The sequence below is a fragment of the Cryptococcus neoformans genome, assembly GCF_000091045.1.
Source record: "Cryptococcus neoformans var. neoformans JEC21 chromosome 10 sequence".
NCBI classification, from domain to species: domain Eukaryota; kingdom Fungi; phylum Basidiomycota; class Tremellomycetes; order Tremellales; family Cryptococcaceae; genus Cryptococcus; species Cryptococcus deneoformans.
The window spans coordinates 689281-706048 of NC_006679.1; the positions used below are offsets into that span (position 1 = coordinate 689281).

At 51.8% G+C, this 16768-nt stretch overlaps 8 protein-coding genes across 8 annotated transcripts in view; 4 read left to right on the forward strand and 4 right to left on the reverse strand.

Annotated features, from left to right (window-relative positions):
* The window catches only part of CNJ02340 (viral life cycle-related protein, putative), a 2932-nt gene extending 2714 nt beyond the window's left edge, over positions 1-218 (reverse strand). The window contains exon 1 of the mRNA XM_567528.1: positions 35-218. Within this exon, the coding sequence (XP_567528.1) occupies positions 35-56 (22 nt within the window). The 5' untranslated portion in view covers positions 57-218. The remainder of the gene's footprint in view (positions 1-34) is intronic.
* Positions 219-345: 127 nt separating this feature from the next.
* Positions 346-2256, reverse strand: CNJ02350 (conserved hypothetical protein). The gene is made up of 10 exons (XM_567446.2): positions 2137-2256; positions 2004-2086; positions 1904-1955; positions 1715-1855; positions 1581-1660; positions 1438-1528; positions 1321-1386; positions 1071-1268; positions 769-995; positions 346-717 (listed from the first exon to the last, which is right to left on the reverse strand). The coding sequence occupies exons 1-10, from the start codon at positions 2182-2184 to the stop codon at positions 588-590; spliced, it is 1116 nt and encodes a 371-aa protein (XP_567446.1). The 5' UTR covers positions 2185-2256; the 3' UTR covers positions 346-587.
* Positions 2257-2378: 122 nt separating this feature from the next.
* Positions 2379-2979, forward strand: CNJ02360 (hypothetical protein). The gene is made up of 2 exons (XM_567529.2): positions 2379-2676; positions 2739-2979. The coding sequence occupies exons 1-2, from the start codon at positions 2444-2446 to the stop codon at positions 2773-2775; spliced, it is 270 nt and encodes an 89-aa protein (XP_567529.1). The 5' UTR covers positions 2379-2443; the 3' UTR covers positions 2776-2979.
* Positions 2980-4776: 1797 nt separating this feature from the next.
* Positions 4777-6053, forward strand: CNJ02365 (hypothetical protein). Its single transcript, XM_024658773.1, has 2 exons — positions 4777-5670; positions 5754-6053. The coding sequence occupies exons 1-2, from the start codon at positions 5153-5155 to the stop codon at positions 5935-5937; spliced, it is 702 nt and encodes a 233-aa protein (XP_024514453.1). The 5' UTR covers positions 4777-5152; the 3' UTR covers positions 5938-6053.
* An 18-nt stretch (positions 6054-6071) lies between these two features.
* On the reverse strand, positions 6072-8243 carry CNJ02370 (conserved hypothetical protein). The gene is made up of 7 exons (XM_567530.2): positions 8129-8243; positions 8043-8080; positions 7555-7965; positions 6803-7487; positions 6590-6730; positions 6353-6492; positions 6072-6286 (listed from the first exon to the last, which is right to left on the reverse strand). Exons 1-7 carry the CDS (start codon positions 8172-8174, stop codon positions 6185-6187), a joined length of 1563 nt encoding a protein of 520 aa, XP_567530.1. The 5' UTR covers positions 8175-8243; the 3' UTR covers positions 6072-6184.
* Positions 8244-8293: 50 nt separating this feature from the next.
* On the forward strand, positions 8294-9424 carry CNJ02380 (hydrogen-transporting ATPase, putative). Its single transcript, XM_024657978.1, has 9 exons — positions 8294-8412; positions 8458-8569; positions 8629-8706; positions 8768-8799; positions 8850-8930; positions 8984-9123; positions 9176-9212; positions 9264-9277; positions 9327-9424. Exons 1-9 carry the CDS (start codon positions 8337-8339, stop codon positions 9351-9353), a joined length of 597 nt encoding a protein of 198 aa, XP_024513675.1. The 5' UTR covers positions 8294-8336; the 3' UTR covers positions 9354-9424.
* On the reverse strand, positions 9376-9902 carry CNJ02390 (ER to Golgi transport-related protein, putative). The gene is made up of 4 exons (XM_567437.2): positions 9765-9902; positions 9660-9721; positions 9534-9616; positions 9376-9488 (listed from the first exon to the last, which is right to left on the reverse strand). The coding sequence occupies exons 1-4, from the start codon at positions 9821-9823 to the stop codon at positions 9396-9398; spliced, it is 297 nt and encodes a 98-aa protein (XP_567437.2). The 5' UTR covers positions 9824-9902; the 3' UTR covers positions 9376-9395.
* Positions 9903-10056: 154 nt separating this feature from the next.
* Positions 10057-16194, forward strand: CNJ02400 (cytokinesis protein sepa (fh1/2 protein), putative). The gene is made up of 11 exons (XM_024657979.1): positions 10057-10152; positions 10191-11295; positions 11361-11511; positions 11561-14111; positions 14168-14227; positions 14293-14435; positions 14514-14681; positions 14766-14918; positions 14983-15109; positions 15182-15480; positions 15547-16194. Exons 2-11 carry the CDS (start codon positions 10193-10195, stop codon positions 16120-16122), a joined length of 5331 nt encoding a protein of 1776 aa, XP_024513676.1. The 5' UTR covers positions 10057-10152; positions 10191-10192; the 3' UTR covers positions 16123-16194.
* The last annotated feature ends 574 nt before the right edge of the window (positions 16195-16768 follow it).

Genomic DNA, 16768 nt, shown 5'->3' on the forward strand with positions numbered 1-16768 from the left:
ATTGAAAGTGACTCATATGAGACATTTGACTCACTGTCTAAGCCTCGGATAGTCATTGCAGACTACTGTCTAGTTGACGGATGGAGATACAGATATGAAGAGTATTCTTAGGACAGAGACTTGGCGGAGCAGCCGCAGCGCACAGGGTGCTGCTTTGTATGGCTGAAAAGGATCGTCGAGCAGCGCAGGAAGGAAGGAAGAAGGATAAGGTGTTGGAGGAAGGTGTTTCGCTGAGAATTCAACAAATCGGGCTGCATTGCTGTTCACCAACAACACGACCCCTCATCGGGGGCACCCTGAACCCTCGCGTGCAAATCACGTGTCGTGTTTTGTCGTCGAAGATCGCATTACGTCATCACAATTCTTCATGCTCATGACTGTAGTTAATTACAAAATGGTTATTGCTGCTCGCTTTCGTTCTGCCAAAGAAATGTCCGTTTTCCCCGCTGACCTCTTGACAGCATACACCAGTCCTTACAGTACATACATAGCCGAAGGTTACCATGTCTAGTGACATGACGGTCAGGGGATTCTTACAATACGCAAAACTAGCGCGTCACCCAGGTCTTTTGTTTGTGCGCTTACAATCAGTATCTACCTTGTACAGTTGCCTGAGCTGACTTGTCATCCACTGATTGTGTTAACGGAGTGTTGAACAACTTCTCCTTGAGGAGCTGGGAGATGATACCATTTTCAGCTTCTGAAGTTATCCTCGAACTAATCGATAACGTGAGTATACTTTTTCCCTATACAGATTAGACGACTGACCTCTCCTGGGTCACCTTATTCAAGGGCGTTTCTTCTTCCTCAACTCCACTGAATTCCTTTTCACCCTTTTTTAACTTTTTATCGGAGCCCTCAGTTGTTTCCTTGCCCTTCGTAGTAGGTTGCGTAGGCTTCAATTTGAGCTTTGAAGATGAATTGGAGATAGATTGAGACGCAGCACGCAGTTTAGCATTCAGATCCTGGACTTGTGACGTGGAGTACTCGAGATTCTGATGGTATGCGTCGGTTTCCACGTCTTCTTCAGCGATGATTCTGTTTATATCTAGCGATGAGACAAGGCTTACCGATACGAGAGAGTTGGAACTAAGAGTGGCTACCCAATACTTGTTCCATAGCAAGTCAAGCATTTTCTCGTCAAGTTTGCTTTTATAAATCTCAACTTTCAAAGGGTAGTATGCGTTGGCGTGGACACCAAAGTCCTCAATCTTATCCATAGGAATTGATTGGTACTGCGAATTGCCAGTGGCAGGCGGAGTGTAACCCTATATCGGGTAAATATTTTACCTGACAAAGCTCAGTACGATTGAGACTCACCTCAGGATAAGTCCTAAAAGCTCCGATCTCTACCTTACCAGCAGAAACAGTCCTGTTAGGGTCGATCTGGCACGGCGTCAGTATTTGTCCGGAAGAAAAGAGATGTGGGAGACATACGACGACCGCAAGGTAAGGATCGTTGAATTTTTGGTTATTTAACTGAGTGTTGACATCTATTCCTGAAAGCCAACAGCCATATCCAGGGTGGCTACAACTTATCAGCCCCGTTGAAACTTGCCTCTCACTCCGGCGCTACTCACGAGTGATACCAGCCTCTCAGAAGCTCCCCTTTCCCAGCCTCCGCATTTGCTGTCTGGAAGTTAACCATATATTCCATCGCCTAGAGTAAAGCCTCAGCTGATTATGTTATACACCCGGGATCCAATCAACGCACTTCGTTTCCTGCGTTCACTCGAGTCTCGGTACCCTGTACCGGTAATGCTGCAACGTCCATGATCCAAAACGTGCCATCACGTACTTTGCCATACATGATACCCATAATCTCGTAGATTCCTCCGGAACGCGCATGGGTAACCTACAAAATGCATTCAGTATAGTCCAATCGACTTAGGAGCGTACACACCATCTTTATCAAAGCGACAGCGGATATTTTGACTGTGTGGAAATAATGCGGACTAGGGCGAGTCAGAAGAGGGTCGTTAGGAGAATAAATTGTGACATACTCTGTCCTCCAAGGAGCTTCATCATCCAATAATTTCTCCTCTTCTCGTGAGTACTGGAAAATGGCAGCCGAAGGGTCGACAACCTTTACTTCGTCAGCCTAGTTGACATGACGGTGGCACAACAAGGACATACCTGAACGTTGTTATTGATTTCAAACGTCTTTCTAGCAGTGGACGCCATATTGAAACGGTTATAAAAGGGGAGAATCAGCTGCCTCTATATAACTACTAGCTACAGTACTAGTAACTTCAGGACGTATCATTAATCGGCTTCCAACTCTCGCCTTGCAAGCGCGGTGCGTCAATGAGACCTCCACTTGGGTCAACTTTACGTAAAAAGATCTTAAATGCAATAGGAATAGCTTGCTGAGCCGAGTACAGTACTGTACTTTGCCCATTACTTCACAACATAACAAGGTATATCAAAAGGTCAATCAAACATGGCTTTTTCATCATTTGCTGAAGGAGAATCTGAGCCTTGGGCAACTCCGATCGCCACATCGGTACCCGAGCCAACCGTGGAGTCTGCTCTCGAGAAAGAAAAGGTCATCAAGGACATCTTGTCCTTACGTGATGGATTGCGAGGGTTGATGGTGAGGCTCTCTGAAGTGGAGGAGGAAAATGACAAGCTGGCCAAGGAGAATGAAACTCTTAGCCTCTATGTGGAAAATCTGTACGTGAAGCTCTTCAGAATTAAACATTTGTGCTGATGAACTCATTCCTCCGATCATATAGGACTCGCAATTCTGTTGTTGCAGCTGGTAACAAATAATATGCTGTGAAGGCATATATCACTTCAAACGCTTTGACTTGCTCTACCATACTCCTGGATCGCTGCGATATGATTCCCGGAAGGAGTTAATATATGTGAACGGCGAGATCTTCCAGTGCAGCGGTTGTCGCAGTGAAGGAGCGCCAAAGATAGATAGGAGCGGTTGGTATCTAGAGTCCGCTGTAGCCATTCGCCATGAAGGTGGTCGTAGAGGTGCTTTGCTCATATGTCAACTTCCCTTGAAGCCATCGCTGCATGTTTCGATTGTTCTCTTCCCTCTCCGTGTACTAAGCCTTACACTATGTTAGTCATTCTCGCAAATGCCAAAGGCAAGTTGTGGCTCGATATGACAGGATACACGAACTCTAATTATCATGATGATAATCAGCAGTCCGTCATCCGGCCATTAAACACTATCGACAAGGCGACAACGACAGAGTAGTGTAGGACGGAGGTCAGACGGGTCCAGGAGGAAGGAGATATGCAGTCGGATAGGACCGCTGGAATTGCTTACATAAAGGGTTTAGGTGCCACAGGGAAGGGACCAGAAAGTTCCGGTACAATCTCCGAAAGTGCCACGCCGCTGCAAACAAAAGGGAAATCGTCAAACAAACAAAGGGCCATTTCCGAAAAAGGGAAAATGACCTCATGGATTTGCAATTTTGGCGGACCAATTTGCAATTTCCCTAAAAGGATGCTTGTTTGCCACCCGTGATCTCCGAGGGCCGCAAAGGTATATAAGCTCCACTTACTTTCATCGTTTCCCATCTTTTCCTTCATCCTCATCATTCGCCAAACTGCTTTCAACTTCAACATCATTCGACTTTCTCGACATCTTCGACGGTTTGCCATCGGAATCGAGCCGCACTGTTAAACATTGAACATGCTTTCAGCATAAAATTTATTGCGGCCCACAGAGAGACAAGAGATTCTTGGAAACCAGCCTCTTGTAAGCTTTCATGACCTACGGTCGATGTTGTCTGCAGAGTGTTGACACCAGTCTCGCTTCTCTCAAAAATCAGGTGAGGGGATCTTCAGCTCCGAGCAGGATCTTGTCGCTGTCATTTGCCTCCATCATCAAACAGCAGGCCCATCTCACCGTTAACATTTTGAGTCGTCGTCCCGCTCATCCCGATCTTTGCCCACTGTTCCTTGCGCCGTCGTGAACTCTGATTTTCCATGATCTCCGATCTATATTTTCTGAGGAATCGGCGCGCATTGTTTGGCACGACCTGTTGACAGTGAACATGGCTTCTTGAGCTTTTGGTGTATGACTCTGGGACATTCGAACATTCGAACATTGGTGCAAACGATCTGAATTGCCTTCCCCCGCCCCGTGTGCCCGTCGTCGCAACCTCCATCGCAATCGTCACCTGTGGTGTCGAGGAGTGTTAGCATTCGTCGAACGCAGCGAGGTCATTCAAGTGGCGTTGGGATTCAGGTCACTAACGTTTGTGCAATAACCTCAAAAGTGGTACTCACTGTTATGTCGCATGACTAAACGGTTACCTTGTATGGCCTTGCCGCGAACCCTAACTCCAGTTAGTGATCCACCTCTCATCACCCAGCCTCAAACAACAGGATGGAATGAGTCTCTTTTTGAGTTTCGGTGGGAATCGTTGGTCCAAAAGGGTTCGTAAACTTGCTCAGTCATTTGCGTTGTTATAAGGCGTTGACACTGCGTTTCTTTTCTTTAAACATTTGATTATTATAAACTTACAACAGTCTGCCGGCCTTGACGAGGACAGCTAGCTGTTGAGCAAAAATTGCCCAGTCGTTCCGTTCTACTCCCAGTATTGGGAGTGGGTGGAACGGCTGGGCTTTTTTGCGTTTGGTGCGTTTTAACTTGGTTTTGTCTAGGCATTAACAAATACGTGTTGGCCATGCATCTCTCTCACCGCCGTCTCTGTCTGTATAAATGACACTCGAACATATTATCCACAGTCTGCGAAGTAGGCGGAGGAAAAGAGTCCTTTATTATGCGGCGGATGTTTGGTTCCTGTTTTGCGACGGAGCGGCATCATCATCAGTCAACGATCTACTCACCCACTCACTTTCACAGTGTCTTCCTCGTTCGAAACCCCATCCACCGTGGGTTCTGTAAGAGCTCCCTTGTTTTGTTTATTAATGGATGGTTCCTACCAATAATAAAAAGCTTTGCTCTACCACTGATTGCAGTGCCGCTTCATTCTTCGCTTCTCATCCCCAGGCTGCCATTATCGGCATCACACGCAAAGCGATACGTCAATACCTCGCTGGATTGATCGGAACCAATCCAAGGCTTTCGCAACCTTTCTTATCACTAAAAAAAACTTTGCCATAGCTGGAGCCATACCAAATCTTCAAATACCAATATTCTCCTTTAGTCATCAACGACATGTCGTTGTCGTCTTACCCTTCCCGCCATACCGTTTCGAGAGCTGTCAGGCACCCTCTATCTCCTACATCCCCTTCACGTACCCATCACCAGCTTCACACCGATACCGCAAGGGCACAGCCCACATCTACCTACGGTTCTTCTGCACAATGCAGAGCAAGTACCAAAGATCCTCTCGAGACCGATCCAATGCTCCCCTCCCTTCCTGCAGCGCACATCTGTTCTGCCATTCTTGTCCCTTGCACCAATCCCATTGGCACTATGACCCAACGTGACCAAGGAGTAGGGGTAAACCAGGCGGACCAGCCGACGACCGAATCGCCCGCCCCACCTGCGCCTCCACCCAAAACCCCTTCCTCTCCTCTCCCGTTCTCCAAGAGACTCTTCCATGCCCTCGTACATAAGCCGACGTTAAGTAGGACGTGGGAGAAGAAAACATTTGTGGATGAACAGAAGAGTGCGCCTGCTATTATCGGAGGAGGCGGCGGAAGTCTTGAACGGGGTGATGATTTGGATGGGTGAGCTTTCGGATAGCTTTGTTTCCTCGGCAGTGTGGATGGGTGTGTGTGTGTGTGTTTGCAGCTAACTTGCTTTCGTTCAGTTTGGCTTCTGCCCTCTCTGCAAGGTCCAGACCAGTGTCGCTCTACGCTTCTCCAGCAGAGATTGCAGCGTTCAAGCCTTTGCCGCTTATGATGGACGAGAGAGATGTCCAAGGACATACACAAATGACGCAAGTTGGAATGTCCGGTATAGCTCCCAAGGATATGGGCAGCGTGAGGGCATAATCATGAATTTTTAGTCTTGGCCATCTGTTTGTTCGTTTATTATCTCTGGTTCTGAAACATTATTATATTTTTTAGCGTTTTTGCAACTGGCTTTCGGTTTGATTCTTACAGTTCACGCTATGCATTATGTTTTTATACAGAGGGGAAACGATGACGGGGGGGCATTGGGCAAATACATGTATGCACGTTATCGTAAAAAGTTACGCATTGATGTATGAAAAAAAGGGTCGTTGAAGAGACATTTTATTCAGACGTCAAGTTGTGGTGACTTTGAGACGTTGGCGCTATCGAGGGGAATATGTTCGTGGATAAAGTCTGCGAGCTCTTCGGCGACTTTTACGTTTGACATCTAGAGTGTGGAGAATTCTGGCTTTTAGCTACCATAACCCCTCGAGGACGGGAGGGGGGAGCTTACTCGGAGACAGATGATGGCCATTTCCTTCTCGCCAACGTTGGGAAGCGTCATTAATACCGTCTTTCCTTCTACAGTAGGGTTCAAACCCTTGTAAAGCTTGGAATTAAGAAGCAGCCTGAGCACACCGTCGGCTCGCATTACTGAGAGATCCCACAAGTCGATCAGTCCAAGATTTTTGTTTTTATGCATTTCGCAGGATGAAGGAGAATGGGGGGAATGGGAAATTTGAAAACGTACCGAGACGAGCTCCTGATCCATCACTCCTTCGTACATTGAGCTTCAAAAGCCCCACCCCGCGTTCTTTCCATCCCTTTTCGTTGACAAACAGCTTTGACCGTGCTTGAAAGACTGTATCCTCGTCTTCCTCTCCTGTCGTTACTATAATGTACGGCTCTTGATCAGCTCATCATGTGTTAATCCAGCGACGAAAAAAAACAAAAAAAAACGTACCGTCCTGCTCCTGCATAGCCACCTTTCCCTCCTTCTCAACCTCTACATCCCCCTTGGACTCTTTCAAGATATCCCCAAAACTAGCTCCCTTTTTCCCTTGCTCGACGTTTTCCACCCCAGCTGCCGCACCCGCTCCCGCTCCCGTCGCTGGTTTGGTACCCGTACCAAACGCGGCAGAGTTATTCGAGTAAGTGCCGAATGCGGACCCCTTGATAGGTGCGGAGGCGGACGCGAATGGGGAAGGGGAGGGTTTGGAGGACGTAAACGGGGAAGAGGAGGAGGAGAAGGATGAGAATGTTGTTTGGGGTTTTTTGGTCATTGGTGCTGGGGCCGGGGCTAGGGCTGGTGCTGGTGCTGGGGCGGGGGTGGATGCAGAGGCGGAAGATCCGGCTTCATCTTCGGCAGGAGTGGGAAGACCGGGTGTAGATTTCCCCGATGTAAAAGGTGAGCTTTTAGCAAAATCTCCAAAAGTAGATTGTTTCTTCTTCTTCTCCTCCTCCCGAGGTACAGCGGGAGCGATAGCGGGGGTATTATCACCGTGAGCCGGGGCTGGGGCGGCGCCTTGCAAGGCAGGAGCAGGGGAGGCGGTTTTGAGGGAGGCGAAGGGAGAGGCGGAGGATGCGAATGCGGAAAAGCTGGTTTGAGGCTTTCTGGGAGGCTGGGCGGGTTGTTCTCCGCCATCCGGCTGGGAAAGCGGGATACTCGTGTGAGCAACGGGACGGAGCAAGGGGATTTTTAATTTTTAAACTTACAGAAGGTGTATCTTTCTGTCGCTTGGCCGCGACGTCCTTTTCCACAACGGTGAATGAAGTGTCATTCCTGTCCAAAGCCTTTCGTTTCAAGCTACTCTCCGCTTCCTCCTTTTCAATCTTTTCCCAACTGTCGTCCGCCCCGTCGTCATTGCCATTGTTACTGCCGTCGCCATCACCTTTGGTCTTTGATTGTGCCTCTTCATAGCTCATTTTCTCCACCTGTTTCCTCACCTCTCCCACATTTTGTTCGGCCGTATCAGCGGCGGCATCTGCTTCCTCCTCGCCGTCCCCTTCCCCCTCTTGCTCTGTGAGTTCTTCAGCGGCGTCCGCGGGTCCCCTGGCGGAGGACGTAGAGGCGACACGGTTCTTCTTTGTAGCAAGCGCTGCAGACGACTCTGCCTGCGCTGGTTCCTGTTTGGCGTATGCATTTTAGCGATGGACTAGGGGCTCCAACCGTATTTTTTTTTAGAAAACATGTCTAGACTTACGAGGGAGCCTTCCCTCACACGCTTGAGAGATGCGGAATCTACACCGTGTGTCAGTACCTTGCTGTGACCGGTGCGAGCGGACGTACCCTGCTTGGTGGTGTGCTGGCCAGCGGCGCTTGCTTTGGGCGGCATGTCGAGCTGTGAGCGGATGGAGAGTAAAGTACAGGTGTGAAGCTGAATAAAAGAACAACAGAGACAAAGTGCGGGGGGAGGCCGGAAGCAACACGCGGGGGGGTGGCCGCATAACCTGTTTCCATCTCCGCCTGTATACGTTGCAACACGACAAGTCCCATAATGGCTTTCCTCCCACGTCTCCTCATATCGTCCACCTCGCTCGCCACAGTCGTCGGCCTCTATCTCCTCTTCACAGGTGCGTCGGCGTCTCTGCAGTTGAAATAGCGCTGACACGCACCAGGGCAAGGCGAGGCGTTCAATGTCGGCAACTTTCTCGCAGAGTCGTCGCCGTATGCGTGGGCGCTTGTCGGCGTGGGGCTGTGTATCGGTCTGAGCGTATCTGGCGCCGCATGGTGGGTTGCTCTGCAGCGAGTGTAGGGGAGACGATAGAGCTGATGACGGTGCCGGCCAGGGGTATCTTTGTGACGGGTGCGTCCATCTTGGGCGGCGGTGTGCGAGCACCAAGGATCAGGACCAAGAACTTGATTTCGTGAGTTTCGGCTGTCCAGATCTCGGGAGGACAGTCTCGGGAGGAGCTGACACGGCGACAGCATCATCTTCTGCGAGGTTGTCGCCATCTATGGCAAGTTTATTCTGTCGACGAGTGTAAACATGGAAACTGACGTCCGGTAGGTGTGATCATGGCGATTGTATTCTCATCCAAAATCAATGGAGACGTTCCGAATATCTATACAGCCAACAACTATTACACCGGTACGGCCCTAGCTTTTCCGTCTGTGCTCCACCGCCGGCTGACAAGGAAACAGGCTTTGCGCTCTTCTGGGGCGGTCTCGCTGTGGGAGTGTGCAACCTTCTCTGTGGCGTGTCGGTGGGTATCACCGGGTCGACTGCTGCGGTAGCGGACGCGGCGGATCCTCAGCTGTTTGTCAAGATTCTTATTGTCGAGGTCAGTCCTGTGTCCGACGGGTGCGGTGCGGTGCTGATGGATTGGGTGGCAGATCTTTGGGTCTGTTCTTGGTTTGTTCGGGCTTATTGGTAGGTCTGCCGTCTTGACGATGGATCGGTTTACTGACGCGCTCGCCGTAGTTGGCCTCCTCATCGTCAGTCGTCCCCCCACTCTGTCTCGCCACCCACTGACCCAGCGTGCAGTCCGGCAAGGCCGAAGAGTTTGCGTAAATCTAGACAACGTTATTACAATGCATTATTATTTCGATATGTCTACAAGTGCCGCTTGGCGATGCTCTTCACCCTGGCTTCGAACGCCGGGCTTTTTATCGGCGTGTTGGTGGTAAAGAATGGGTTTAGCAGTATCTACAGTGCAGTGTCTCAGCCCCGTTTATGCACATGTCCACCCACCTTGACGTATGCCTCCCAGAGGTCGATGAAGAACAGCCGGATCCCGTCGTCGTTCTTGACGTCGTGCAGGAGAATGAACTTGACTGTGCGCCCGTCAGCCAGGGCCCTGTGGCGGCTGCGACTCACCTCCCGTGGGTATGAATGCGGACACGGTCCACTCGTTGTGCCGGTCGACGCCCTTCAGATACCTGCACGCTGTCAGCTGCGGCCGCGGGCGGCGGGCGGACGTACAGCGCGCCTGTGCCCTCGATGACCTCCTCCACGCTGTCGAGGCTCATGTGGGCGACCATCTGGCAGAGGGCCCTGTCCCGCTGCTGCGCGGTCCTGGACTCGATGAGCGGGCCGGCGGGGGCGGGGGGGGCGTCGTGGGGGTCGGCGGCGGCGGCGAAGGCGGCCCAGGAGGGAAAGGCGGGGGGGGCCGCGGCGGGGGGCGGGGGCGGCTTGGCGGAGGCAAAGGCGAGCTCGAAGAGGGGGGAGTCGCGGGGGGAGACGACGGCGAGGTAAAACGACATGGCGGCACGGAGGAGACAACGCGCGCAACAAATCTCTGCAAAATCCATCTCCTCTTTCCACCGCACATCGCATACAATCCACCACCCCGCAGAGGCCCATTCTGCCAGTGAGTACGCAGCCCACAGCGCCCAGCTCACGCCGCAGACATGGCCTCCATCTTTGGCAAGAAACACAGGACCTCTGCATCGTCCGCCCCGCACGCCGGCCCCGGCCTCGCAGCCTCCGTCCCGTACAGCCAGCTCGCCTCGGGCCCGCCGCCCGTCGCTGGGCCCTCGGGCAGCAGGAGCGACGCGTCCAGGCTGGTCAGCGCGCCGTCCACGAATCCGACGCTGACAGACGACGGCACGCCGGGACGGGTGTCAAGGACGCCGACGTCCAACACGCCGACCACACCGCGCCGGCGGACAGAGGGCAGCGAGCGGGAACGGCACGGCGAAGGGTCGCGACGGTCGAACGCGAGCTATGCGACGGATACAGGCCGGAGCCCGTCGCACGAGTACCAGGAGATGCTCTGGCGGGCGACGTCAGAGTCCGGTCACCATACGCCCATTTACGAAGCCATGACCAGCAGCAAGAGCTCCGCGTTCACGTCGCCCCACCCTGCGCGGACACCGGGCACACCGTCACACGAGTTTGGAATGCGGCCGCATCCATACGTCGCCGGGTACGGCAAGAATCCAGAGACGTCGTCGATACGGAGCATGTCCTCGGTGAACAGCACGTATGATCCCAACAACCCCATGAGCGACACGGGCCGGTACCCCAAATTCGAGACACAGACCGTCCCCGGCGCGAACGGGAAAAGCACGCCGACCCAGTCGACAACCTCTCTCCCGCTTCCTTCCCCCTTGCCGAACAGGAGCGGCGAGTACGCGCGGCCACCGGACCACGAAATCGAGTTTTGGTACCAACAGATCCTCCAAAAGACCGATCTCGACCCTTCACGCTCATACATGTCGTCGCCCAACCCTTCATTATCCAGAGCATCCGTATCGTCACTCGGCTCCAACTCTGCAGCGAGGTCAGCTGCGAATCTACCCATGGACTCGAAATGGACGATTGTGCAGCAGTACTGGAAGTCGAGAGAGCAGCAGCAAAAGCATCACGAGGCGCCAAAGGCCTTGGGGAGAAAGACGGCCAGAGGCGGGAAGGGATCGGTCGAGTATTTCCTGAGCCACGCCTTGTCGAGAACGTTGACGCCGGCGATATTGTTCTCGTTGGAGATCAGTCTGCGGACAGAGACATTAGAGTGAGTACGGCGGGGGGTGTGTTGCGATTTCATGAAAAAGGAAGTGTAGTACTGATACAGGCTAGCTGGATACAAAACTTTATGGATCATCAGGGTCAAGCAGCTCTGGTCAATTGTCTCACGCCCTTGACATATACCGAAGGAAGTTGTCCTCCGCCTACAGACATCGACGAAGGTCTGATGCACTGTCTCAGTCGATCTATCGGGAAACACAGAGTGAGTCTATCAATGCCATATAAGAAAATGTAGCTGAACATGTATATAGATTGGATGTGCGGATGCCCTCGCCAAACCTCTGATGATTGAAAAAATCATCCCCTTCTTGACATGCCCCAACATAAACTGCCGCTTATGGGCCGCTCAAATCCTCACCGTCCTCTGCCAAGTGACAGACCCCGCCACGGGCGATAAACCAGGCTTACAGATCGTCTACTCGGCCTTTGCACACATGCAGAAAAAAGTGAATGAAAACGTGACTGATCTGAAAGCCAAAGTCGGCAGGTTCAATCTCTGGTTATCCCAGCTGGCAGAAGTACTCGCCCGCCAGGGCTTGATGGGCAGCAACGTCCGCGCACACGCGCAGGTCAAGGGGCTGGATGTGATCGAGTACTGTCGGACGATGGTCCTCCTCATCGTCTCCCTCCCCACGTCCAACGACCGCAAAACCCGATCCTCGATCCGAAACCAACTCGACCTCGCCGTGCTGCCGATCATCATCCAAAACCTCAGACAGCTGCACGATCCCGAGATCAACATGCAGCTCGACATTTACGAGGAAAACGAGCGGAACGATCGGGCAAACATGGTTGATCAAGAGCGCGGGACGTTGCTCAAGAGTTTAAAGACACCCGAACAGATTATCCCGCTGCTGCTCGAGAGAACAAAGGGGTCGCAGTCCAGTCGGTACCTCATCGATATACTACGGCATTTCCTGCTCATCGATTCAGACGGGGATGAGCAGGCACGTTATTTCCAGCTTCTCGACGAGCTGATCTCGACCATCGTCATGGGCTCATCGCCCGATTTACACTATGAATTCCGTGATGCGTTTGGCAAGTCCATCGCACACCTCTTCGGCAAGCTGGTGGAGCATCATCGGGTGGATGAAGCCATGGCGGAAGTCAAAGAGCTTCGCGTGGTGAACCAGAGACTGTTGATCGAAAAACAAGAGCTAGACGAAGAAATCTCAGCTGGGAATGATGGGCTTGTCGGAAAGCTAAAGGCCCAGGTGGCGGACCTTGAGCAGAGGTTGAACAGGTCACGCGTGGCGATGGAAGCGGCGGTGGATGAAAAAAAAGGGATGCGTCGCGATAACGAGCAGCGCATGCGCGAGTTGCGACTCTACCTCCAGATGCTGTACAGTATCATCCTCGCCGCAGGGATCGATATCGCCGACGCGCTGGAAAGCTTGGGATTCCGCAATGCCGAAGAGATGGAGAGTTTGTTGAGTGAATTAGGGGGGATGGAGCATGATGAAAAGATGTGGGGGGCTGAAAAGAGAAAGGCGAGGCAGTTTGCGTTGGATAAGCTCCAGAATAAAAAGGTGTTGGACGGGAAAGGGTCAGTGGATGTAGAGTCGGATGGTGGTGTTGACGACGATGGTGGGGAAGAAGACGAAGCAGCTCAAGTGATGGAAGCTGAAAAGATTGCTCTCGGCGGAAACGCAAGAGGTCAGAGAAAGTCGGTGAGAAAGAAACCTCCCAAGGTGGTGAGGCCGAGAGAACTCCGAGCCCTTTCCCAGTCGCAATTCGAAGATGCAGAAGGCGAGCAAGAACAGCTCAATGTAGACAACAGGGTCAAAGAAGGGTACGATTCAGTCTCACCCATCAGGGCACACTTCCATCAGTCAAAGAGAAGAGGAGCAACGCCACACCAGCAGCGTTTGGGAGATGGACTCGCGCCGCCTGTGGGAGAGAAATCGGTGTTTAGGAGTATCAAAAAGCCGCCACCGTTTGCACCGAGGTTTGTGCCAGAATTATCGTCCAGACCGATCAACCGAAGCACCTCGGCGCCTGCTCAGCTCGTTGACCTTGACTTGCCCCAGCTTGGTCAAGATGAGGAGGAAGAAGAAGGTACAGATAGGATGGCTAAAAAGAGGGAGAGTCTTGGAGCCGAGTTGCTCGCACGAGGTAAGGGTGGTAGACAAGGGATGGGTGCAGATGAGGGTGAATCAGAGTTGTCAACGGTCATGGAAGGGGAGGAAGGAAAATTATCTAGTCAAAGAGAGAGTGTCACAGAAGCGCCCAAAGGCGAAACAACACCTCTTCCACATCCACCACCACCACCGCCACCACCACCACCGCCGCCGCCGCCGCCCCCTCCCCCACCGCCAGGCGCCATCGGCCTTACCGCACCTCCACCACCCCCACCCCCACCCCCGCCCCCACCACCGCTCACCACACTTCACCATCCATCTGGACCATCCGGCGCACACGACCTGTCCGGCGTCCTCGCAGGCATCAAGGGCGGCGTCTCCCTCAAAAAGACTTTAGGCCCTTCCATCCCTCCCCCTCCGCCTCCCCCCGCCCTCCCCCCGCCTTCCATCCATACCCCCGCCCGGGCCCCACTCGGATCAGTGTCTTCCCTGTTGTATGGCGCGAATGATTCTAGGAAGGATGTGGGTATGATTGCGTCCAAGAAGATGAAGCAGCTTCAATGGGAAAAAGTCAGTAAAGCCCAGTTGGGCAAGACTGTCTGGAGCAAGAATGAGGAGGCGAGGTTGGAGGAAGAGGTGGCGGAAAAGTTGAAGATGTTTAATGTCTGGGACAAGATTGAGGATCAGTTCAAGGCTAAAGAGGTCATGTATGATGCGATCAGTGAGTTTTATTATTTATATATACCTTATGTAGGAGGGAACTAATGAGTGATACAGAAAAGAGAAAAGAGCAGGAAATCATCAGTGTTCTCGCTCCAGATCATCGAAAGCGTATCGGCAAGTCCAAATCTCGCATCATCCGTTCTGCAAACCATGGGCTAATTTTTTAATCTCCACAACAGAAATTCTCATGTCTGGACCGTTCACAAAAGGCTTCAAAGAAGACCCCGAAGGATTGGCTAACGCTATTGGCGATTTCAATGCCGATCTTTGTGTGGAAGCATTTTTGAATGAATTGCAAAGCGTCCTTCCTAGCGATGACGACGTGAGTTCTGTTTATTAATAACTGAACCCCACTTGTTTAAAAACCTCAAAAGCTGACACACCCTAATCCTTTTCGTAGCGTGGTAAACTCCTGACACACTCTGCAGACGATCCCAAGGAATTCTCCAAACTCCACATTGCCGACAGGCTGATGGTCCGTCTCATCCAACTACCTCATTTGAACGAACGTGTCAAGGGGATGTTGTATAGGGTTAGGTTCCCGCAGAATATCGAGTTGCTTGAAAAGGTGTGTTATTGAGCAGCCCAAAAGAGTCTTGTGGTGAAAAGGATGATTGGCTGACCATTGTAACTGTTCTCATTCCAATGATAGAGTCTCACGCTCTTGATTGAAGCTTGTGATGCACTGATGAACGCCAAGCAGTTCCAGGCGCTGTTATCGATCATTCTTACGATGGGTAACTATATCAACGGCACGAACTATGCCGGTGGGGCTTTTGGTTTCAAGATTACAAGTATCAACCGGGTGGGTTATCAATCTCCTTGTTTCAAAGTCCCCAGAGTCCTTATGGCTGACTTTTGATGGATAGCTGGTCGATACCAAATCTGGTGGCGGTCAAAACTTGTTGCACTTTTTGGAAAGTACCGTGTCTACTCATTTCAAGTCGGTTGAGCCGTTCTTGGCTGAACTTGAGATTCCGTCTGCTGCCGCCCGTGGTAAGTTTATTCAAAGATACCCATCGCAAACACGTACGTGGAAACACTAATACATTTGGATATGAAAAATAGTCAACTATTCCGACCTCCAATCAACATCTAAACAAATGCTGGACGACATTTACCGTATCTCGGAATCGCTCACTACCCAATTTGACACGGATAAATCTTCTTACACTCGGCAGATGAACGCTTTCGTCTCTTCCGCTGCTGAACGCGTGAGGAATGTGAGGGATGGGATTATAGCGGCGGACATGAAGTTGAAAGAGGTACAGACGTTTTATGGGGAAGGGGACGGGGCTGGGGTTGGGAGGGGGATGCAAAGTCAGGATTTCTTTGGGATCTTTAGGACTTTTACGTCTTCCTACAAGGTAGGCAAAGGGTTTCTATCTATATTTTGCATAGGGCTAACAGACGGTTTGTTTTGTTTTGGACAGTTTTGCCAAGCTCAAAATCGGGCCAGGGCAGAGGAACAGGCGGCACTGGAAGACCGGGCGCGACGTCGCGCGGAACGCAAAGCGATGGGAATCACTCCCCAGCCTACAGGCATGTCGAGCGTCTCGTCGCAGGGCGATTTCGAAGATGTCATTACCAAGTTGCGTACGCAGGGTACACCGCGTATCCCACGAGAACGACCGAAAAGGGCGGCTGCACCGCCTGCGAGTCCGTTGTCTGAATCGATTGATTTTTCGGCGTTGCTCAGTGGGATGGGGATGGACATGGACGCGGGGGATGGGGAAGGAGTAGCGGGTGAAGGAGGGGGAGCGGGAGGGGAAGGAGATTATGAGGCGTTGATGGCGCAGAGGCTGTTGTCGACTACGTTCAAGTCGAGTTTTGAGAGCCTGTGGGGTGGTACAGAGGTGGCAGAGGAGAAGGAAGAAAGTAAAGGGAATGTGAAGGAGGAGGAACAAGGGGAAAAGGAAAGTGAAAACGCGGAAAAAGGTGAAGAGGACGAGGATGAAGTCCGGTGTAGTGCCACGGGTAGTTTGGTAGAGGAGTTGGATATTACATAGTGTATAGAAGGAACGAGGAGGAAAGTTGTAATGAGTTTTAGGATTACGTTGTAATATAGTACGTTTCAAATATGGATTTTCTAGGTTTTCTCCGCTAATCTAGTTGTATATCTCGGTACCTAATACCTTGTGTCTGATACCAGGGGTCATTGCTACCCTGTTGCACCTGTTGTTGTAGCTCTCGAAGACTTACGATCTACATAGAACAAGAAACGCGGACTAATCTACCTTTTGACGCTACACCGGCAACCAAGATCCGACCCACCATCGACACCGAAAAAGAGCCCATATCGTGAATCATTCCCAAATTCAAGCAGTATCGACCCCCGGGTTTTCATCCCCTCCGACGCCCGGGACGGTCGGAACGGCCGGAACGCCCAGACCGATGGACGCGCAGTTGACCGCAAGCATTAGGGGTCTGATATGGCCGGAAAGTCCATCACTGTTGCTGGTGATGGTGGCGGTGAGAGGGCCGGGGGATACCTGAAGAGGATGAAGGGGAGGAGGTACTAGAAGAAGGGGATGTGACGATGGATGCGGCGACTGTGGGAGGGCGCGTCAGGGTGACGGGAAAGAAGGGTCTCAAGGCAAGAAGTGCATTGTTGTGTCATAACAGATATTGTTTGTGCAGTCAGTATAGTGTATA

Coding starts and splice junctions, on each gene's coding strand:
- CNJ02350 (XM_567446.2), bottom strand. CDS start 2,184: ATGGCGTCCACTGCTAGAAAGACGTTTGAAATCAATAACAACGTTCAG. Junction 2,087..2,136: donor AAATCAATAACAACGTTCAG/GTATGTCCTTGT, acceptor GACGAAGTAAAG/GTTGTCGACCCTTCGGCTGC. Junction 1,529..1,580: donor CTGAGAGGCTGGTATCACTC/GTGAGTAGCGCC, acceptor GATAAGTTGTAG/CCACCCTGGATATGGCTGTT.
- CNJ02360 (XM_567529.2), top strand. CDS start 2,444: ATGGCTTTTTCATCATTTGCTGAAGGAGAATCTGAGCCTTGGGCAACT. Junction 2,677..2,738: donor AGCCTCTATGTGGAAAATCT/GTACGTGAAGCT, acceptor CCGATCATATAG/GACTCGCAATTCTGTTGTTG.
- CNJ02365 (XM_024658773.1), top strand. CDS start 5,153: ATGTCGTTGTCGTCTTACCCTTCCCGCCATACCGTTTCGAGAGCTGTC. Junction 5,671..5,753: donor CGGGGTGATGATTTGGATGG/GTGAGCTTTCGG, acceptor GCTTTCGTTCAG/TTTGGCTTCTGCCCTCTCTG.
- CNJ02370 (XM_567530.2), bottom strand. CDS start 8,174: ATGCCGCCCAAAGCAAGCGCCGCTGGCCAGCACACCACCAAGCAGG. Junction 6,731..6,802: donor GGCTATGCAGGAGCAGGACG/GTACGTTTTTTT, acceptor CGTACATTATAG/TAACGACAGGAGAGGAAGAC. Junction 6,287..6,352: donor TGGCCATCATCTGTCTCCGA/GTAAGCTCCCCC, acceptor TCCACACTCTAG/ATGTCAAACGTAAAAGTCGC.
- CNJ02380 (XM_024657978.1), top strand. CDS start 8,337: ATGGCTTTCCTCCCACGTCTCCTCATATCGTCCACCTCGCTCGCCACA. Junction 8,931..8,983: donor AGCCAACAACTATTACACCG/GTACGGCCCTAG, acceptor ACAAGGAAACAG/GCTTTGCGCTCTTCTGGGGC. Junction 9,124..9,175: donor TCAAGATTCTTATTGTCGAG/GTCAGTCCTGTG, acceptor ATTGGGTGGCAG/ATCTTTGGGTCTGTTCTTGG.
- CNJ02390 (XM_567437.2), bottom strand. CDS start 9,823: ATGGTCGCCCACATGAGCCTCGACAGCGTGGAGGAGGTCATCGAGGGC. Junction 9,722..9,764: donor ATCGAGGGCACAGGCGCGCT/GTACGTCCGCCC, acceptor GACAGCGTGCAG/GTATCTGAAGGGCGTCGACC. Junction 9,489..9,533: donor TCTGGGAGGCATACGTCAAG/GTGGGTGGACAT, acceptor ACTGCACTGTAG/ATACTGCTAAACCCATTCTT.
- CNJ02400 (XM_024657979.1), top strand. CDS start 10,193: ATGGCCTCCATCTTTGGCAAGAAACACAGGACCTCTGCATCGTCCGCC. Junction 11,296..11,360: donor CTGCGGACAGAGACATTAGA/GTGAGTACGGCG, acceptor GATACAGGCTAG/CTGGATACAAAACTTTATGG. Junction 14,919..14,982: donor AGATTACAAGTATCAACCGG/GTGGGTTATCAA, acceptor TTTGATGGATAG/CTGGTCGATACCAAATCTGG.